Consider the following 22590-nt stretch of genomic DNA (forward strand, 5'->3'; position numbering starts at 1 on the left):
AGATATTTTGAAGGCAAATGTACAGATCAAGGAGACCTGCTTGGGTTTTTCGATGTGTGGTGGAAGAGTGGGGTGTTTATTTTTATTTTAAATATTTAAAATCCCTCCAATGAAATGATGTCTCATTTGTTGGACTTTAGTCACCCTCATCCTGCAGTGGCAGAGGTAGCAAGGATTTTCTCTCTTATTTTCTTTTGCCTTTCTGCAGCTTATTCTTAATGAGATGAGAGAATATTTCTTTCAAAACTGCTGGTGGGAGATGGAACCGCTGGCTCTCTCCAGCCCTGTCACCTCCACCAGTGCCATGAGCAGCAGTAGGAAGCACCTTAAATCAGCAGTGTCCTCAGTCAGAACCAACAGACAATTTGGTTTTTTGTTTTTCTTTTTTTTTTTTCCATGAGACATTTATTGCCCCAAGGCTGGTATCCTGCAAAAGCTTGAGCATGTGTTTAACACCAATCACGGAAATTGGTCTTGAAGCAATTGGGATACTTGTGTGCTTTGAACTGAGCAGGTGATTTGCAGCAAGTCCCATTATCAGTTCTGTACCAGCATCTGTCTGGCAGAGTGGTTTCACCTGCATCACTCCTCTGAAGGATTCAACACAGCTGTCAAAGGATAAATGCTTCACACTTTGAAAATAAGTGCTGGAGTTTAGATTTAAACTTTTTTTTTTTAATAAGGTCTTATCTGTCATATGATTCTCTTGTGCTGAAGAAAAGCAGTCTATCTCTGATAATCACTCGACTGTCCTCTAAGTCAACCAGCATACAGATATTTCTGAGAGAATATCATCTCAGGGTTTTTCTAAAGCCTGGATCTGATTGTGTGCTTCCAGGCATTCATTTTCCAGGCATGTAGTGATACAGCAGCATGGGAAATCAGATTTCTGGGCAAACTGTCTTCTCAGCACCTCAGATCACAACACCCTCCACCAGCCATGTCTAAGCTGAGGCAGTAATTGGGGTGTTGAGGATTTCTTCCTTATCCTCTCTGTGATGCCAACACAACTGCCAGCTAAAACCTGGTGGTGTTTTTCTTTGCAGGGAATTGGAGGCAAGACAAAGAACAGCTCATTTGTTTGGGCTGCCAGACAGTTGCATGAGGATAATTATTGTGTGCTGTTTATTTATGTTGGACTCAAACCAGTGGTGGTGGGGACCTGGAGATGCTCTGGAATTACTCACCGCAGTGAAAGTTGGAGCTGCCGGTGTTACAGCTCCCTGGGGCATCTGGTGTTGTCTGCTGCCCAGTCGACACCAGCAGGGCATTGATCAACCAGCAAATGAATTTAAAATGGCATTTAAAACTGGGGCACTTGCAGAAAATTATTTGCAAGAAGCTAATAAAGTGATGGAGTGTGTAATGTGATGGAATGATTGTTTTGTGTGAATGCAGAGCTGTAAACGACGACGCAGGGACATTTACCAGAGAGAAGGTAGAGCTAGAGGTAATCAGATGAAATGAAGCAAAGATCATTTAAGCCAAGCACTGGAGTATTTTATAGGAGTGTTGCTTGGCTTCAGAAAGGCAGAGTAAAGCACCCTGTGAGAGTGTATCCTCTGAAACTCCTAGGTGATGACAGGATTTGTTGGCGGGGTTTTTATTGTTTGTGTACAACTGGAAAAGCAATAAAATCAATGGAGAAGCTTGTATACATTATCAATAACACGACAGTTAATTTTGGACTGCACAGATGCAGAGTTATGCACTACCTAACCAGTAGGCTTTTACTGTACCAGGAAATGTTTTAACTAAAAGTGAGGAGAATGTATTGGAACTTGCATTTTCTTTAGTATTCTATTGCACTTAGAAAACAACAAGTTCTTTCTGTGTTAGAGCTGGTGAATGTGGAATTTGTAGCAAAGGAACTGTAAATAACAAAACATTGTAATAGTTTTTATTTCAGTGAGGTAAGAAAAGATTTTAAATGTATGTATTTGATTTCTTTTGCATTTTAACGTTCCGTTATCAATAGGGATGAATCTGAAACTCAAACACCAATCAGCTTCTCAATGTTTGGCATTTTTTCAGCATCTTGAGCTGTTATCTAATCAGCATCACAGAAGGTGAACCAGCAGTGGTTTTCAACCAGCTGAAGTGATAGCAATCATGAAGGACTAAAGCATGCCTTGCATACAGAGCTACTGAAAAAATGCAGGAATTGGTAGCAGTTAAGAACAGGTAAAATTAAGGGACAGGATCTAGGGAATAGTGCCTAAATGTGCATATTGCTGGGTAGATTTGCTGTCTGTTCTTGTCCTTCCCTTGAGTTTCACAGCAAGTGCATCCATATGGTTACAGGAGTGCACATTTCTGTGCTCTGCATCCTCCTTGCTACAGCACAGGCATTTGCAATTTTTGGTCAGTATTGAATATGAAGCTGGAAAACTGCTTAAGCAAAGGCCAAGGAAGATTTGTGAGGGGAAAAAGAACCCTCTGAACCAAGGGTTGGTGAGTGGGCAGAGCCAAAATTTGAGGAGCCACAGGAGACTCTGCCTTTCCTAGAGTGTGATGAGGTTCTCACAGTTCAAAGTCCATTAGTTTTATAGCATTTCATGGCTCTGGGCTAGGGGAGAAGGTATTCCATGGAGACAGTGTTTTTAGTGTATGTTGTTCAGGGAAAAAGACTGCTTTTAATAACTGTATTGATGTCCTGTGGATGTGTGGTTGAATGAGGGTGGTGGTAGTGATGTGTGTTTGTTTGCTTGTTTTGTTGGTTTTGGTTTTTTTTAATAGGGAAGAAAACCTCACTGATTCTTTCTTTTTCACTTGACTGGATGTGGTCACTGAAACAAATTTGAGGCAAAAAATCTGTAGGTTTTCTATGACTCTTTCTTTCTGGGGTGGAATTTCACAGAGATTAGACTAATGAACTGATCTTCCTGCTGTTAAGTGAGGTGTTTTATTTACTTTTAACTACAAATTAGAGGTCTTCTGCAAGGGCAATTAAAGTCAAAAGAAGGAGTTTTATATCACACCTAAACAGGGATGACCCACATTGTGTTGTATCTCATCCATACAAACAGCAAAAGGAGGTAAAAAAAATCTCTATTGAGGCAGCTGAGCTGTTGGACATCAAATAATCTGAAATGTAGTACTCTGGCTTTTATGTGGATATGGATTTTATGTGCACATATGTATGCAGATGTGAAAAGCAAGCATTGTTTCTGAATAAAAGCTGAATTGAAATACTGCAGGTGTTCAGTCTGTGTTGGAAATGCCATTTATTATGAGCTTAATGATGGTATTTGATCTTGGGGGCATGTCTGAAGCCTTGAAGTAGAATAGCAAATAGGATATCTTGTTTTGTGGAATTTAAAATGTTTTGGTATCCAGCTTTACAGAAAAGAGTTGCATTTTTTCTTCCAATAGCTGTGTCAGGTTGTGTAGTGGTGCTGTTGAGGAATACACCTGGTCCAGGCTGCTGGGCTCAAAAGATGGAGATGGAGATTGAAATGCAGGTTGAGCTCTGGGTGGGAGCCCCAGAGGAGAGGCTGTGAGCTGCCAACCTTTGGTGCAACAAAGGACATGAAGATGGGGGATGCCAGCCAGGTGAATGGACACTGCAGGAGCCTTCCAGTCCCAGAAATTAAAATCTCTGGCCTTGGGAGTGTGACTGTCAGGGGATTCTTCTTTTGGTTGAAATAGTCCCACATGCTGCCCAAACAGGTTTTCTTTTTCTTTTTTTTTTTTTTTTTTTTTTTTTATAAAACTGGTCATTGTGTTCTTGTTCACTGTATTCCTGCTTCAAAACTCCACTGCATGTCTTTCCCCAAATGGGAAAATTCCTCCACTGCTTCATGGCAGGCAAAAAGGATTGGTAAAGGACTGGAAAGGTATAAGGTTTATAAAACCCTTAAGTTTTCTCAGGAAAACTGAGCTTGGCTGATCAGACTTGCCTGGTTTTGTGTCTGTCTTTGCTGTGTGACTTGGCAATTCATCTTATAAGAGTTTACAGTGTACCCAGTCTCAAAATGTTCTGTCTTGTGCCCTCATCTTTTCCAAACCCCTTTTCTCTCAGCCTTTGGTGTGGAAATCTTTATTTCTCTTATTTAGGAATAAATATTTCTATAAATAGGAAAGATTTTTAATCTTACCTATTCTATGGTTCTACTTCTGTACAACCTACTCAAAACTTGTACCAAGCCATGTGACAATCTGATAGCTAATGAAATGCAGTTTTTAATACTCTACTGTCTTAATCCATTCCCTCAGCCAAACATCACAGGGAGTCAGTGGCTGTTTTCTTTCTCAGTTTTCTTTTCTTTCTTTCTGGATGCTGCTGCTGGACCAGGTCACAGCTTGGTTTAATGCTGTCCTTGAGTTATGAAGCTCTCAGACTGGGCTGCGCCTTCTCTTTGGCAGTTTGGAGAAATCAGATAGCTCTGCAAGCAGCCATGGAAAAAAAGCAGATTTAAAGCATGATTGGTTATACCTCCTGATAAACTACTTCCTAAAATGTGAAAGTATAAATAAGACAATGAAGTATTTGTTTTAAAGTGCTGAATGTGTGGGAGCAGCCCTCCATCCCAGGTCTCCTGTGAGTTAAGGGTATTTTAAGCATTTCCCCCCACACACCTTTGTCCTGTGTATTTAATACAGATGTTCACATTGGTATGGAATAATCATCTGAATCCACTTTGTGCTTTTCCACTGCTCTGCCTCAGCATGGTGAGGCTGCAGGTGACTCATGTGGAAGCGCTTCAGGGGTCAGGCTGGGCTTGGGTGGAAATATCCCAGAGTGAATGATCTACAGGATTAAAAATAACCAGCTACTCGGGATGCTCTGTAATTAGCCAGTGTATGTATTTAATTTACCACCCTCAGCCAACCTTTCCCAAGACAGACATTTCTGCTGAAAGTAACTATGATAATTTTTACTAAGATGAAAGGTGGACCTTTTGAAATAAAGGTTTGTGCCATGGCTGCAGAATTATCTAAGCTTCTAAAAATGTATATGTGAGAGAAAGAGAATGTAAGTGCAAGTATATAATCACCTTGTTAATTTACTGTCAGCTAATTTCCCTTTCTGTAAGTTGCATCCACACTTAGACAAATGGCAATTTTCATTCATTTCTGTGCCAGTATTTAGAAGCAGAACATTACAGTGCAATCTCATTACTACAGCTTTATTGATTTATAAAATTACACTTTATTACACTAATCCATATATTAGAATGAACTGTGCATAGTACAGCTAAGGTATTCTTGCCAAGGAGGTACATAGTTTGCTTTTCATCAGCAGTTCACAATTTAAATTAGTGGATGTCGTGCTGTTGGACTCTAGGAACACGGGATTAATGGCAAACTCATTAGTTCATGAAGTTTAATCTTCTTGGTGGGTGTCCCACCTCGTGGGAAATAAGAGGGATTTGGCTGCAGGTGTCTGGTGAGGTAACAGCAATCACTCAAAGAAAGGGATCTAGAGCTGCTGCTAGTGTGAACCCGAGAATATTTATTATTTATGCTTTATTTGGTGCCAGAATACTCTTTTCTTTGCTTAGGAGAAAGCAAATGAATGCTCTGAAGGACACAGGAAGAGGCTGTGACTGCATTAGCAGCTGCCACGTGGCAGTAGAACCACTGGTGGTACTTGGGTCAGGGGGTGATGCTCTGTTGGAATGTTTGGCATAGATCCTTAAACAGGTCTTTTTACAGTGGCTTTCTTGGGCAGTGTGGCAGGTTTTATACCCTTACTTCTCATCATCAGGTGATTATCAGGTTTTTTTCAAATTGCTGTTAGAGTGGGGAGTGAACCCCTCATGCTGAATTGGCTGTGCCTGGCCTTGGCCCGGTGTTTCACGACACGTACACAGGAGCTTGCAAAGCCCCGACACGGTGACAAGTTATTTTTGTCCCTTTTAATCTGCTAGGCCCTGATCCTGATCTGTAGGGTTTCCTAAATCCCATTGATTTCTCCAGAATTAGGTTCCTGGAGTCCTTTGAGAGCCTGGGTTTGGCTGGTCTTGTGCTATTAACCGGAAACAAACCCGCTTTCTCTACCTCAGAGCGCTCTGAGGATAAATGTGTTGAAGATTATCTGCGTTCTTATTTGGTGGCAGGGAAGGCCACTGAAATACCAAAAATAGATTTATAAAGGACAGAAATAACTAGCTGCCTGGAGGGTTTACACAATCTGAGCTGTGCTGTGTGGCTTGGCTGAATCACTTCTCCAGGGAGGCTCGGGGCAGTCCGTGCCTCTCTGGGGGGAAGGGCAGGGAGATGAACTGGACACAGCACCTCAGAAAGAGGGACAATGGCTTCTGGGTGTGCTGAGGGTCAGCCTGCCAGCACTTGTGGGCATGGCTGGTACAGCCTTCTGAGCAACAGGGGTTCCTCACAAGCTGCTGCTCTGGGATCCTTCTTTGGCCACTTGCTGGAAAGGCAGGTGGGAGAAGGAGCTCTTCTGTACAAATCCCTTCCATCTCCCCCATGGAAGAAAAATTGCTTTAGACAGCGGCCATGAAATGCATTTCTCTCTGAAACATGTCTGTAGAAAGACAGTTCTGTCTTGGTCAGCTCTTTTCTGGGTTTAATCAGTCGTTCCTGCTGACCACAGTGGCAGAAATTTGCTCTTATTCCTGCAGTTGTGTGTGTGGCCAGGAAGAGTCAATCAGCATCTGTTCCTGTGTGTGCATCATTAACAGGGCTGGGAGTTAATTTCTAGTGGCAGACACATTCTTCTTTGGGTTGAATTTCTACTCCTCCACCAAGACACCTTGAATGCTTGTCACGTTTTTGGGGTTTATAGGTGTCAAGTTGCTGGCTGGAGAAGGGATGGACTGAATTTAATATCCCAGAATGGGCTGCCTGAGTTTCAAGTTTCAGGAGAAAATGGTATTTATAAGCTGGGCATGTTTGGTTTGTAACAGATTTGGCCTCTGAAATGCCCATATTTTACGTAGTTACAACTCTGAATGACCCCTTACCACAGGTATGTGGGGTTACAGTGTATAATGGATTGCACAACAACATCCAAATACAATTCCTTTTACTTCTGATGGGGAAAAAAAATAAGGTATTCTTAGTCTTAGTTTGAGCGACCCCAGAAGTCAATAAGATAAGCTAGTTCTGTGTACAGTGTCTTCTTGCAGACAGCTTACACTTTATTTTTGTGAATGTGGATAAGGCTGTTTTTAGTACTGTGCTGCTGATAAGTTCTGCCTTGAGCTTGGCTGCTGATCAGGTTCCCTCTTGTGGAGTCAGACCAGGCTGTCTCTGTCTCTTTCCTTCTCCATTTGCTATTAGCAGATCTGTGAAGTTTGTTCTGCCTTCCAGTTATCTGGCACCATAGGTGACAGATGCAGGAGAGCCAAAGCAGCCTCTCCAAATTACCCTGTGATGAGAGGGAAGAAGGTGACCTCCAAACACAGTGGGAGGCAAAAGGGGCTGGTTTTTCCTAATATGTTTCTTCTTTGGCAGCTGAAGGCTTTTTCCGTGTAGGTGATGAGAGCAGTCTCTTCTTGCTGAATGAACAAAAATACCAGTTTTTAGAACAATGGGAAGAGCAGCACCCTGCCTTCCTCTCACCCCAGCCTTCCCAAACTTCCCCCAGCAGCGCTTGGCCTTGCAGCCTCCTGAGTCAGGAGCATCCCTGCACACTTCACATTAAAACCTTATTTACTGCAGTTCCACCCACTGCTGGTGACCACCAGTGGCTTGAGCCTGTATAAAACATGGTTGTAGCAACTATTATCATTACTTTGAGTGTACAGTTCCCACATTATCTGTCATTTTAAGAGATGCTGGTCAGTGGAGCTGAGGAGCAAATGGCTTGTGGTTTGATGAGATGTATTTTGGTGGCTCACCAGATTGTCACTGCCAGCCAGTGGAACCAGAGAAGGAGTTTGCAGAAATTACTGCTTTGCAAATGGAGTTGTAGGTATTCTGAACTTGAAATGGTGATTTCCAAATGACTGGCTAGGGGCTGGTTTTGGTGCACACTAACAGTATTACTGCCCAAGAACATTTTTTCTTTTTACATGGAAGCAATTGAAGTGACTGCAACCCCATTAAGTCTTATTTTTAGATTACAATAGCAAGACTCTGATTAATTTAGCAGCAGGGCATCAGTGAATATTAACAGCTTAACTTGAAGCCCTGGTAGATTGATAAAGAACTAAACAGCCCCTGAGTTGTATATTAGCAGTCTGGCCATAGTATAATTGAGGCTCATGTCGGGTGAGTGTCAGCATGGTTGATAGGCAGCACAACAGCAGAAGCTATTTGTCTTTTAAATGGGCACTTAAATTATTCAGCAGAGTAGCTGATAGTCATCAGTACATCTGAGCCACAGCCCAGTTATTCTAGGCGTGTGTGCACAAGCTCTAATTAGTTCATGTACAGCACTGAGCTCTCCTTGGGCAAACTCACCTGTGAGAAGCAGTTTCTCAGGTGGGGTCTCCAGCCCATGATGAGATCCCTCTCCTGTGGCCCAAGGATTAGGGATGCATGAATAAACTGGGATGCAGATAGCTTGGGGGTGATAACCAAACCAAGCATTTCAGCTGAGCCACTCAGATGTAGTTCTACTTCCCCAGCCCACAAGAGAAAGTAAAAACTGCAATGCTACCAGTAGTCTTTTTTTTTTCCTTAAGTCTTCTGTGAAATTTGAGGAATTCCCCTGTGAATGTAATGTATCTAACTAGTTGTGTATGCTGTGGGATATGCTAGTCAAATCAGACTGAAAGCTTATGAACCATTAAATGTGCAGAAGGAGTTGGTAGCCACTCAGTTTCCCCTCTAGTTCCTTCTTGTTGCTGCATTAGCAATTCTGAGGTAGTAACACAATGGACATAGCTCAAATTAATTAGCTAAATTGGTACCTAAAGGCAATAAGATTTCATGCCACTTAATATTTCAATGCAAACAAGACAGGCAACTAAACGTATTTAAATATGATTGGCTCATCTTCTCGAGTGGATTATCTTATCTTTTGTTTGTGCTAAATACAGCTCTCACTGTGCTCAATTTATTCTGCCATTAGCAGTGGTCTGACCTGCTATTAGCTCTGATAAAAAGTAGTCATCCCCTTCACTGAAGACCATCCTGTGGTAAGGATGTTGAAATGCAATTTAAAGGGGGAAGGAGGATAGACACACTTTGCTTTTGTACATAATTAAGCCATGCTAGAGATGGGAGACTTAATTACAATTGGAGTTTATCAGCAGAGAGCTCCAGTGGTGGCTAGCAGGCTGTGATGGTGCTGGCCTGTGCACACACAAGCTGCCCAGCCTTGGAGCAGTGGTTCCAGGCTGCGAAAGGGCTCTGGGTGGAAGGTGCTGATTATTCCCAGTGTCCTGTGCCTGGGAAAAGTCACGGAGTTTGTGCCTCTTGGCTTTCTTTTCTTACCGCCCGCCCTCTCCCCCCACCCTCCTTGTGAAGCAGCCCTTCTGGCTTTGTTGTAAGTGTGGTTTGTAATCATTGTACACATCCCAGATGGTTCATGAAAACTCTTTGAAATGCCATCTGCCAGGCGTGTGTCCAGCCGGCAGCCTGTCATTCTGCTACAAGAAAAACGGAGGCGGGTTTTCCCTTCCCCCTGCCTTCCTGAATTGCTTTCAGTAACACTTGCTCAGATGTGGAGCAGGATAACAGCCGGAGCATCTGCAAGCAATCTCTGCTCCAGACAGCAACATGGAAACTTGCTGGGTTTTTCGCCTTCGCCCAGATAAGATATCCCAGCCAGTGCAGTTTTTATTTTCCCTGGGTTTGCTGCTGAGGACCAGCTGAGGTGACAAATGTTATCTCTGTGATGCAATGTTTTCCTTTTCTGTGGTGACTTTCCTAATGCTTTCTGCGTGTGTTGCAGGCAGTGGCGCTGATAGCAGGCACAGCTGAGGGTTTTTTTTACTTGAACATATTCAGGAAATTAAGAACACTGAGATGAAACAAATAGATCCATTAAAATGGCTCAGAGGAATTATGGCAGAGATATAATTGTCATGTCAAATAGGCAGCCAGCACTAGTAAACTGCTGACTGCAATTTCACTGCTATAAAAATTCAGAAGGAAGGAAAAAATTATTAATAAATATGCTCTGTGGGAAGATAGAGATAAAGAGAAGAAGAGGCATTAAAAGATAAGGTGAAAGCAATCCTGATCTTTGTGTCTCATCAATGTGTTAGTAGTTATTGGGAAAACACAGTCCCAGTCTTTGTCATTCGGCTCACATGGCTGGGGGTGACGTTTACTGATTGATGAGCAGTGCTGGAGAGTCTAATTCTCACTTCCATCGTGCTCTGGGCATGGGACAGCTACAGCTTACCACTGGCCAGAGTTATTGGTGTGGCCTATCATCCTTCTTGCTTCCCTCTCCTGGCCAGGTTTAGGGGAATGTGCCAGTGGCCACCAGACACGATGCCCCTGGGAGGGTCCTCCCAGCCTCAGTGGCAATTCAGTGCTCAGGAAGGACATGTGGCATCTGGGCTGTGATCATCCTGGCTGCTGGGTGTGTGCTCCAGGCTCCTGGTGTGCCAGGGAGGGACCTGAGTGAGCGTCTCTGCCTGCCTTGGGATGGAAGCACCAGCATGGGGTGGAGAGGAGCAGCTCCTGCATTCCTCTGGACTAGATCTGTGAAAGAAAATTGTCTTCTGTTACAATCTACCTAGGAAAAACTGTTTTAGCCTTACTATAAGGATTCAAAAATACAAAAAATACAAGACTGAGTCCTTTCCAAATAGGAAAGAGTAATTCTGCTAGCAGGGTACAGATATCCATCACTGGATCCATCCTACACTATCCATCACTACATATTTCCATCCCCTTCCTTACTTTTTCTCCTTCCTTCACTCATTCATAAAGCTCCAAGAGGAGAATGATGGAAAAAAGCACAGGAATTTATAGACTCTCTGAAGGCTGATGGTAAATAATAAAAAAGAGAGTTTCTATTTTGAAACAAGAAATGGAGGATGTTAGAGAAAGTGGATGTCAATCAAGGAAATTAATCTAGTGATAGTCTTTCAAGGGTGTCACTCTGTCAAGACTGACCTCTTGAGCAGTCTCTCAGATGAATAGGAGATAAGCAGACTTTCCGCTTTCCTGGCACTTGAGGAAAACATTTGCCAGATGCAGGCATGGTAAATTTATGCTCTTTCAACTTCTGAGAACTGGAATCTTCCCAATTAGTTTTCAGAAGCTCAGCTTCTTTATTCTTTCTTCTGTCCTTTTATAAAGGGTTTAAGAAATTGTATGCACTGAGAAGACACTGCCCAGGGGCCAGAAGAGTCCCTCAGAAGGGAGAAATTATGCTTTGTTAAATGTTAGGTATGGTTTCCACGTCTCTGAAGTTATTCCCAAGCCAGCAGCCTGGCTTCAGCCCCAGCATTCAGACACCTCCAACTCTGTAACTCTGGTCTTTCTTCCAAAATTCAGTTTCCTGTACCATCTGTAAATCTGTCATTGATATTTAATCTCAGATGTACAGAACCCAGTCACCTCCCAGCCTCCAGACTCATGGAAAGTAAAGGCTGTTCTACAGAAATGGATCCTGATCAATGAAGGTGTGCTCAGTGACCTAAAATGCAGCATCCCGAGTCATCTTAGGAAAAAAAGTCATGAAATTACTCGTCTTACACTGTGCTTCAGAGTGCTGTGAATTGGCCAGAAGGGACAAGAGTTTCAGAGCTGGCAGAGTGGCAGCGATCAGAGCCAGTTCTCCATGGGCACTACAGAAATTGCCGAGTGCTGGAGAGAGAGATTGAGTGTGACTTACTGCTCAAAAGTATTCCTGAACTGGAACCGCCTTGTCGGTGAACTCAGTGAGAAGAGTTGTCAGGTTGTCTCTTCAGTGAGCATGTGTGGATGGTGCATCAAAACCATCTCCTGGTACTTTTTAATGCTGAATAAAAAATAATAGCATGAATAGAGATAAAACAGTAAGAAGAATCAAGGGAGAAATTATGTTTATGATGTGAGAGAACATTTGATAAGCTAGCGATACAGAAATAATGGAACCTGAAAATAGTTGCCTTATGTGGTAATACAGATGGCACTTCTAGTGAAGTATGAGAGACAATGCTAACAGCAGGAAAGTAATTGCTGGCATATTCCCAGTACCAAACTTTTCCAGCTGTGTTTCTGGACACAGAGATGAGAGATTTCTTTGCCAGAGTCTTTCTGAGAACACAAGAAACATCCCTCAGTTGTTTTGTTCAAATTGGTGCCACCGGTTCAACCTGAAATCTATGTCTTGTTTTTACATGGGCTCCTAACTTCAAACTTCTTTTGACCTTTGTGACTCACAGAACTGTGCTTTACAGATACTTTTGTATCTTTGTGAAAATTTGTCACTGTCCCTTTTGACTCTTGATAGTAAAACAACTCTGATAATGTTCTGATTTTTCCTTTCAGGCACAACCCGCCCTCCAAGAGAAGGAGAAGTGCCTGGTGTGGACTATAACTTTCTGACTGTGGAGGAATTCCTGGAGTTGGAGAGAAGTGGGACCCTTCTGGAAGTAGGAACTTATGAAGGTATGGAGCCAGGGGCAGTGAAAAAGCACTTCAAGTACCTGTGGTGGGACACCACATTTGTATCACCCTCGCTCAAGTTAGGACCTTGCTTTCCATCCCAGTGCTCTGCTTCCCTTTTCTCTGGAACCTGATAGAGGGAATTCCAGATTTGCTGTGCTTTTAACTTCTGCCTTCAAGTTAGCTGCCTGAAAAGATCAACAGTAGGCCAGGAAAATCCAATCTGTAATCCTGTAACAGAATACTGGGCCAGTATGCATTTATCCTTTGTTTCCACTAGGGCTCATCTCCTTGTTCAGTTTTTCTTTCCTTCTGCTCTTTTTCTTTCCCTCCATCTTCCCTAAATACACTTCCTTCATCACCCAGATGTGTGTTACTGTGCAGCTACATGATGCACTGCTTTTGGGGTTTTTTTTCCTTATTCTTGGACAATTACTTATAACTTGGGTCATTGTGTTGATCCTTTTTACAGCACAACTTTGCAAACAGCAGTGCTGAGACAGCCAAGGGGCACTGAAATGTCACCAGGGTGAGAGCAAAAAAAGCTCCAGAGAAATGCAAGGCAAATTGGCCATTTTTAGGTACACAATAGGATTTGTGTAACTAAATCTGCAGTCTGTAGCTCCTTTAAATTGAAAACTCCTTTTGGAGTGGGTTGGGTTTTTTTCCTCAGGAGAACATTCAAATCTACCTCTTGACAAGACAATGAAAAGAAATACTTTACAGGTTTGAAAGTCCTTCCAGTGTACTTCAGCTCAGTCATTTCATATTTCCATTTGAAAGAAGTTTAATCGTTCTTTCTGTAAATCTGAGAGATTGAAAAACCCTATCCTTGCAACCTTATTCTAATTATTCTTTACAATAAGAAATATGGAATGCATTTAAAAATGCACACAACTAGCCAAAAGTCTTTGCAAATTAGTCATCAAACATGAGCAGAAAAAATTGTGACATGGTTTTGGTGTTCAGGGTCTGAAGAAAGAGTCCTGAAATACTGTTGGTCTGCTTCTTTAAAAACTCCTTTTTAAGGGCACCTTTAAACCTTATGCTCACTCCCAGCTGCAGACCTGGTTTGCATGAAGATGCTAAGTGTATAATTTGGTTTCACTCTTCCACTTTTCTGAGCTGATTAGCTCCATCAGCACCAATGCTAACGTTCCAGCAGCAGCTCTTCTCCAAAATGAGCTTTTTCCTCTCTGTGTTTCTAATTATAACGCCAAATTAGTTTTCTTTGTCGTGGCGCTTGAAATAGATCAGCTGAAAGGCCTTGCCATTGCTTCCTGATCTATTTGTTCTAGTGACCTTTCCACTTGGAAAGACAAAATGGGTAACTGTCTGTAAGCTGGCTCCTGGGACATGCTGGGAATTAGTTCTCAGGAAATGCTGAATCCACCTGGGACTGTTATAACACAGTCATTTCATTGCCTATGTGATTATATGCAGCAGCAGCTCAACTGTTTGGGTTTCATGGCTTGCTCTTTTCAGTTGCTGGAGATGAGGTTGATTTCTCATAAGTCTAATGTGTATTTCATTTCTGTGGGTGATAGAAGTGCCTGAACTTTAAAGGAATAATTTGTCACAAGTGCTGAGAGGCTTCTTTCCCCATTGACATCAGTGATGCTGGTGCATTGTGGTTCTGGAGTGCTGGCCCATGGAAGGAAAAATCAATAAGAATAAAGCAAATAATGATGATGCATGTGTGCACATATGCATCAAGACACATTACTATTTGATTGTAATGTGAAATAAATAGAGTTCATTTTTCACTTATGGCTTAAAGAAATTATTTTGCTGCCTTCTGAGATTTCTTTAATGGCTTTGTTGTACTTTTTTTGGGAAATCTTATTTTACAGCTGTATCGATCAAGAGAGTGTTGATCTTGATTAGATCTTGGAAGATGGGATGATTCAGACTTGATGCTGCAGTAGCAAGCGATTTTGTCTATTAAAAAAAAAAATCTGCCAGAAACCCAAACCACAAAGCAAGTTAGACTTTTAATGGGCAAATCTCTGTTATTGTCCAGCTTTGCAGTCTTAGATATTTTAATTACCACTTTTTTTTGCTGAATTTTGCTGCCATATTTTTTTCAGTAAGTGTTCCACCATGATAAATTTGACTGTGTTTTTGATCGGTGATGGCTTATTCTAAACCAGAGAAATAAAACCCAACACAAGGAAATTATCTTCTGGTTCTACTTGCTGTGCGGAGTAGAAATCAGAACAATTGAAGAGATAGGGTTGCTTGTGATTTAATGCTCTCAAGTGATTCAGAGATGAAGGAAGAGGAATGCTATGAAATGGCCAGTAGGGATGAGGAATGGGGAAGTTCTCATGTGCCAGCCACAAGCTCATGTGGCTCAAGCAGGCTGGTGGTTTGGGGTCACTGTGGTCCCAAGAACCCTTCTGGCCTTGTAAGCATCAGCACATGGTGGTGGAGAAGATGGACACAAAGTCACCTGGATACTGTCACTGGGAAAAATCTTAGAGAAGAAGAGGTAACAGAAGCATTTAATAACAGTTACTGAAGAGAATTCTGGGGAGAAAGATTAGAAAACAGGGAGGCATCAGAAGAGGGGTAATGCACAGGACTTTGATGCTGATGCAGATACTATTGATTTGTCAAGAATGAAAAACAAGCAGAAAAGAACAGTTGGAAACCATAAAGAAGTAGGGGAGTGTATCAGGTTTTCAAAGAACAACCTGGGTTTTGAAAGTGCTCTAATTGCAAAAAGAGAAAGTGCAAGCTGAACAGGAGAAAAGAGGTGTTGCTGACCTGCAGGGCTTTGTAATGCCATTATTATTTCTTCTGGTGCACTCCAAATAGGTTCCTCTGGGCAGCTTTTGATTCACATCCCAGTGAAGGCAGAGCAGGCATGGCAGCTGCTCTTCTGTCACCTCTCATCTCCCTGGTGTGTTCTGCACCCAAAAGGCTTCAAAAAATGTAATCAGGTGGGAGGGGCATCAGCAAGCCTTAATTTTCAGTCTGGGTTTTATCATCCTGATTTTTAACCATAAAGCCCAGAAACATCATCTTTTCTCCCCTGATGAAAGCTACATGTTGATCACATGAATCCAGCAGCTGCAGCTGGAAGACCTGCCCAGAGCTGTGATGCTGCCCCAGTATTGGTGATTTTGCCCCACGTGTGTGCTGCACACAACCCTTTCAAGCCAGTTAGAAATTCCCTTTGACAATACTCATTAGGAAGGAAAATTCTTTTTAGGCTGCACATCATCTAAGCCTTCTGGTGGATAGGAAATCACTGTAATTGTAGTCTCAGGCATTTATTGACTGCTCCTTCAGGGCAGAAAATACTGATGGATGCATGGAAGTAATTGTGTAGGTTACTAATTATTTAGCAATTACGTCTGCATTTGACTTGCAGGCTCTCACAGGCACCCCAAGGGAGGGCTGTTTTGAGCACAGCCACCGCTTCCAGATTTTATTCCCATTTTTTCCCCAGCTGCTGAGTGGCCCTGGGCAGATCAGGTAGCTGCTCTATACTTCAGGTGACTGGCCTGAAGAATATTAAAACAACACTTACTTCTCTCCTCATTAATATTTCAGCAGATACCCTGTGCCTGCAGCTATCTGCTGTTTGAAATAGGGGGGGGAGAGGGCAAGCCACAGTGTTCTGGAGGGTTGTGCTGCATTCAGGCATTCAGCCCTGCAGATGGGAGCTGTGCAGAGGCACACAGGGACATGGACATGGGGGCTGCATTTGGAATGGGGGTGCCTGTATCACCAGGGTTTGGTGAGGCTGTGTGAATGAATGCCTGCCCAGCACTTAGTGATCCTCAAAAGAAAAAGTGCTGCTCTCTATAACATGTGAAGGGTTATTACATTATGGAGTATTATTGTCAAGGCATCATCTTTCATTCTCAGGACAAGTGTTATGTGATTGCCAAGAGAAGTAATAAGTAATCTGCATTAGTCTCATGACTTAGATGTAATGGGGTGATTTGCTAACATTTTCCAAGTATATAAAACTATCTACTGTAGACAGGGTCTCCGATTGTGGTACTTAATGATTGTAATAAATTACATTAATAGTGCAGTTTGGATTTCAGGCGAAGTAGAGAGGTGTATTCAGCAACATGCTTCAAATCAAGATGCCTAAGCCTAATTTATCTGATGTGCTGGCTCTCCTTGGGTCTCTCTGCAGCAGCCACACTACCCCAGCTGCTGTAGCAAAATGGGTGGATTTTTTTTTTGTTGGTGCCTTCACAGCCTGTGGGTGTCATCAACTCAGTCCCCCACCTGGAAATGAGAGCCCAGCCTGTGGCAGGCAGAACATGAGGGGAGGATGGGAGAGGAAGGGTGGCAGATGCTGGGGATGCCTGTGCAGGTGAACAACACGTTAATCAGATCTGCTGATTTTTGTCTCCAGACTAGAGATTGTCTCAATAAATCATAATGGCTTCTTTAGCACCATTGTAACATGTCACACTGAATAGCCACATACTAATGTCTGTGCACTGCAGAATGATTCCTCTTCTATTTTTGACTCTTAATACTTTACTTGCTTTTTGTCTTGTTATTTTTTAAACCACTAGTAGAGAAAAAAAAGGCAACCCCTTGTTGTGGATATGCACAATTATCAGTGCTAACTAAGCATGAGTGCTGCTGTACAGAAGTGTCATCTGATAACAATGCTTTATTCTGCAAACAGCTGAAGTGGTACCTGAGTAGCTCTTGTTCTCTAAAAGCAAATATTCAAATATCTGATAGGGGTTTAGAGTGGCTTTGAATTTCCTGCAGCATTCCTAGCTGGCTTCTCCCTCTCTCTGCACTTTCAATAACAAGTTTCTCAATGTGAGCTCTGTCAGAAATGGTTCATTACCAGTCATGTGTTTTAAAACAGAAACCTCAGGGAAAAGGTTCCCAAACACCTCTGGCAAAAAAGAGATATGGTGAATTAGTTGCTTTCTTCTGAAGTTAGAGTTCAGGTTATTTCAGGCATCATTTACTGTGTAACCATAGTTTGATGTGTTGGAGGCTGTTCCTAGCAGCCCAGGCACATTTTGGCATTGGATTTTTGGTACAGGATGTTCTTGGGGCTCTCCAGCAGTGGCTGCTCCTGGCTGGTGTTACCCAGCTGCTCTGCAGAGGCAGCCTGGCCTCCCCAGACTGCAGCATTTCCCTGCCTGCAGAGCTCACTGCCACTGCCTTCCAGAGAGGGGAGGTGCTAATGGGACACATCCTCGTGGTGGAACTAGATATATAAATATTTAACTATTTCTAAGAAGAGTTTCATATTGCAGTGGCTTGACAGGGTGTTTTCTTTATTCCTACAGCCCTATGCTAGGTAGGGTGTTTCCAGCTGCTTCTTCTGCTTTCTGCATACACCATACACAAGTACATATTTATTTATGTTGTCTATGATTTATTTTATCTATTTGAATGTGGATATAGCAGTTGATATAACACAGCTGGTCTCATGGAACACCCTGAGCCTCCCCAGCCCCCTCCTGGTCCATGCTAACAAGGTTGTGCTGTTTGTTTATTACTTTTAGTATCATTGCTTTGGTTTAGGATTTTTCCATGCCTTGAAAGTGCTTGGATACGCTTGTACATGAGTGCTAACAATAGCATGTGTCAACACCCAGTGATAACTCAGCAAAAATCAGAATAAGAGTGATTTGTTCTGTGGGTGACTTTCTCCTGTGCTGCCACTGCCTTTAGGACACTAATTGGAGTACATGTTACATTTCAGACCTATTTGAAATGTGCAGGTTGTAACAGTTTGACTTATTTAACAAGAAACCCAAACTGATCTTTCATTTAACCTCATCATTAATAGCTACAAAAATTGACAGAGAATCTCCTATTTCAAGCAAATGTGTGTATTGTAGGTTAATTTCTCTGAGCTCTCCTTCATTGCCTGTTTTTCTTCCGATCCAGCTGCTGTATCCACAGCCTCCTCCTGGTTGCCTGGATACTCTGAATTTCCTCAAGGCAATTGCTAATCAATGTGCAGTTGCAGCTAGGTGAATCCTGCAGACAGCAGCCAGATCTGTCATCTAGATGTGGAAATCTGTAGCAGAATGTCATCTGGGAGGAGAGCAGACAAAACACCATGGCAGGAGCTCTGCTCCCAGGAACCAATTCATCCTGTGCTAATCAGACACAAGCACTCCTGCTGGATTACAGGGGCAGAAACTCTTCTGCTAAAATTAAGGGTCAATTGTTTTGGTTCTTGTACGGTGCAGAGAAGAGGAGCTGAGTCTCAGAAAATGAAACAATTACATATAATAATTGCATTTCAAGTCTTTGTGTCAAGGCCTTGCTTAATTTTGCTGCTTATCTCCAAGTGTCTTTCCCAAAATACCCATTTTCACAAAGACAGAAAACTATGAAGTGCTTTTTGAAACATGAGCTATTAATGGAGTCCTTGTTAGCACAGAGTGGTGGCTTTGAAGATGAGATGCACTTCTCATGGACACGGGGCCCTCTGTGCTGCACTGAAGCTTTTGAGTTCCTTGGGATTTTTATAACTGCAAAATTAGACTTCACATGTAGGCATCAGTAAATTCAGAAAAAAATCAGTAAATTCTTCCTGTCCTTTGCTGAGACACAAATGCATTCCCAGTCCCAGGCATAGACATCTTTCTACCAGAAAGGAGAGTAGCTGCTGCAGAGCAAACACCTACAGGTTAAAGTAACTCAAATACGTGGTTTGGGAGTGCATTCTTCAATTGCTGTAATTGCACCATTAGAATTAATGCTCAAACTCATGTTTGACCTTGCAGTTAGCTACTCTGCCTTCTTCACCTCTCCGTGTCAGCTCCCTGTCCCCACCCCAGCAGCCTCCATGGTCTCCTCCTCTCTCTCTGCTTTAGTGTCCATTCCACTTTTGAACCTGTTTGATTGTGCCTCTCTTCTTCTGCATTTCAACCATTTCTTATGCATTCATCCCATTCCAGGATCAGCATCTTGGCTGGATGGAGTCCTTTCAGCCCAAATGGAATTGAATTCAATGGTGTGAATTCAAGGGTTTTATGGAATGGATTCATAGATATTTTACTTAACCAGTTGGTGTATTTTTGTGAATTGTATTTTAAATTCCAGGTCACACAAACAATTTTAGGTGAACTTACTGCCTGTCAGGGGAATACTTACTAAGAATGCTTTGTTATTTGTAATATAAGACAAATTTTGCAAAAGCAACGCTGTCAGTGTAGAGAACTCTCTTTTTAAGTTTTAGAAAATTTGCTTTAATTCAGGACAGGGTGGAAGCTGCTGTAGATTGCTTTCATTGATTGTGATCACTGCTTGAATTGGCGGAGCAGGAAGTGTTATGATGATGAGAACTTGTCTTATTGTTGTGATGAGCTGTTACCAAAGTCTAATTACTGGGTGTGAGGCTAAAATGTGTAAGCTGCCGACACTTAAAGATAAGGAGATGAAAAGAAACGAACTCATTCCAAATAGCTCTTCTGTTTGGGTTTTTTCATTATTATTGTTATTTTTGTGCACTCTCCTGAGTGGTGCTTTAGAGTGCATGGATTAAGTCATGGGTTTGGCTGCAGATGCTGCCATCAAACTTCAGCTGTGGTTAAGTAAGTTTTAAGCACCAAGGGACTGAATAAAATAATGGTTAGTGAAAAGTGCTGACGAGGGATTCAGTTAATGGTGTGTGCATCTGTGGAGCGAGTGGGTTGTTATTAGCTATTAATTCAGGTGCTGTAGGCAGGATCCAAGTGTGATTGAGAGGAGGGTAAGGGGTAGAGGCCCAGTTCCCACAGGAATTGGACTTGGGAATGTGCCATTCCTGCCACGCTGGCTGCTTCAGAGCTGGCATTTGCATAGAAAAGTAGAATTTCCTGCAGTCTTGTCCTGGAAATCTCCACTCTCTGGGGGACAGAGAGATCCTGTTGGGGTCAGAATCCTCAGAAGTTTTGCAGAGCTTCACCTGAGCTCAGCACCCCGGGGAGTCCTGCTCTAACTGCTGTGCTGACTTAGAAAATGTTTTAGGATCCTCTGGGATGACAGATGCTTGTGTATGCACATGTAACATGCTGTTAATAATTAGAGCTGATTGGATATTCAGTACAAATTACACTGGCTATGAAGTTAGCCCCTTCTTTGGGCTTACAAGTGGCTCACAAAACACTGTTAAAGCCTATTTTTAAATGTATGTTTTTTCATAAACATTGATAGATTTAATTTGAACGAATAATGTCAAGTCTGAGTGTTGTAAAACTCTTGCTGGGCTGTTCGCTGTCAGTTCTTAATGGAGCATGTTTGGATTTCTGAGTCACAGTGTAAATATTTTCTATAACCAATTTTGAGGATGAAGCATGAGGTTTGATGATTATTTTTACCAGTCCCCCCCAATAGTGTGTCTGCTTCCACGCCCAGGCCCACATGCCATGTCTTCAAAAATAACTGCTTGGAGAAGAGAAATAGGGCTGACTGCATCCATGAGGGAAAGATAGCATTTCCATTTTCTCTCATTTTCCATGTCACCTGGAAGATGGGTTTAAGCATTCTTTTAAAGATTTTCTTCATGAGCTGGGTTATTTCCCCATCCTGTTTGTCCTTGTGGGAATCTGAAGGAAGAGCTCTGATTTTTTCGAATATTGACTCAGGCTTAATCTGCCTCCTGTGGTGAAAAAAGAAAAGTTCAGCCCTGGTGGCTACATTTCCCATAAACCCCACACATGGAGAGCCATGTTCAGTTTCCAAATTTTTATTTGCTCTTTTTGTATGCTCATTTATATTTACAGGGATCCTCTAAGACAGCACACTGTCTTGGTAGAGAGTAATTGTTCACTAATGTTAGTACCAACAGCCATGGCTGGTTTGAAAACTGACTAATGATTTTGGTGTAAGAAAACCTGAACTACTTCAGAGAAGCCTGTTTTTCTGTTGAGGAACAGCTCTCTGTGGACTGGTAGGAACTCCAGCTTTGCTGTTGCTAGAGGAACTGAAGAGGAACAAAATTCAAAGATATAATCATACATTTCTCCATAATTGGAGGAGGGATGGTGCCATCTGTGCTTTGCTCTTGTCCAGGGGAAATAAAACTCACACTATCAATGTCTATATATCCCCTTCATCCTCCTTGTTGCATCCATCCTAAAGAATTTAACCAGTTAAAACATACCCAAAATAACTTCTGCATAAAATAGTGATGTGCAGAGCTATAAATAAAAGTAATTTTCATGTGCATGACACACACATGGCTCTCTCTGCTTAGCAGTTAATATCCTTAGAAAACTTTTTTTTTTCCTCTGGAAAACCAAACAAAGCAACAACCTAAAAAAAACCCCAAACAACCAAACAACTACAAAATCCCAGAGCAGTGTTGTTCTTCATGAGAAGGAGGATAGATGGGAGCAAGGTTAATTATCTTCTTTTTTTTTCTTTTTTTGTTGCCCACCTACATTTGTATTTTCCCTTTGCACTCCCTCTCCCTCATTCCACCTCTTTTTGTATAAAACACTTCTGCAGTATGTAGAGCATAAGAATTATTTCTCTAGCAGATACTGCAACCTGCTTGTGGAGCCTCCGTACCCATTAGAGGCTCTTTCCAGAAGCAGTAATTTCCTTCTCCCCATAAATTATGCATCAATGTACATTTGAGATTCTGAGATGATGAGCAGAAGATGAAAGCCTTGCTGCTCCCGTGGAGCTGGATCCACGTCCCTGTGTACAGGCTGGAGCACACCTTGCTCAGACAAACCTGCACGTGTGGCCGTGCTGCTGCTCCAGCTGTAACAGCACGGAGGTGGGAGCTGCTCTGGCTGCTTGGGCCTCAGCTCTGTGAGAAATAATACCTTTTCTACCTTCTCACCTCACAGGAGGCAGTGAGGAGGAATGATTGCTGGTGTTTCCTTTTCCCAGATGGACTCTGCCAGTGCAAGTCAGGGTGATTCCAGCTCCTGGTGGGTCCTGGTGTTCCTCCTCCCAGGAGGAGCTGCTCCATGATCCTGCCAGGCTCAGGGGTGAGGCTGGCTGGCCTCTTCCTAGGTCCTCCATTGATAAGAAAAGGATTGTCTTTTTCCTTTTACAGTCAGTGGGAGTTTCACCAGGCTGCCACAACTCCTCAAATATGGTGGAAAGTGATGGAGCAACTCCATCCAGGTTCCCTGCTGATGCACCTCATCACTTCCC

General features: G+C 42.5%; 1 protein-coding gene across 29 annotated transcripts in view; it reads left to right on the forward strand.

Annotated features, from left to right (window-relative positions):
- The window catches only part of MAGI1 (membrane associated guanylate kinase, WW and PDZ domain containing 1), a 335310-nt gene that overhangs the window by 236471 nt on the left and 76249 nt on the right, over positions 1-22590 (forward strand). For all 29 annotated transcript variants that reach the window (XM_038149644.1, XM_038149646.1, XM_038149648.1 and 26 more), the window contains one exon: positions 12355-12474. In XM_038149644.1, the coding sequence (XP_038005572.1) occupies positions 12355-12474 (120 nt within the window). The remainder of the gene's footprint in view (positions 1-12354; positions 12475-22590) is intronic.

The sequence above is a fragment of the Motacilla alba genome, chromosome 12 (assembly GCF_015832195.1).
Source record: "Motacilla alba alba isolate MOTALB_02 chromosome 12, Motacilla_alba_V1.0_pri, whole genome shotgun sequence".
NCBI classification, from domain to species: domain Eukaryota; kingdom Metazoa; phylum Chordata; class Aves; order Passeriformes; family Motacillidae; genus Motacilla; species Motacilla alba.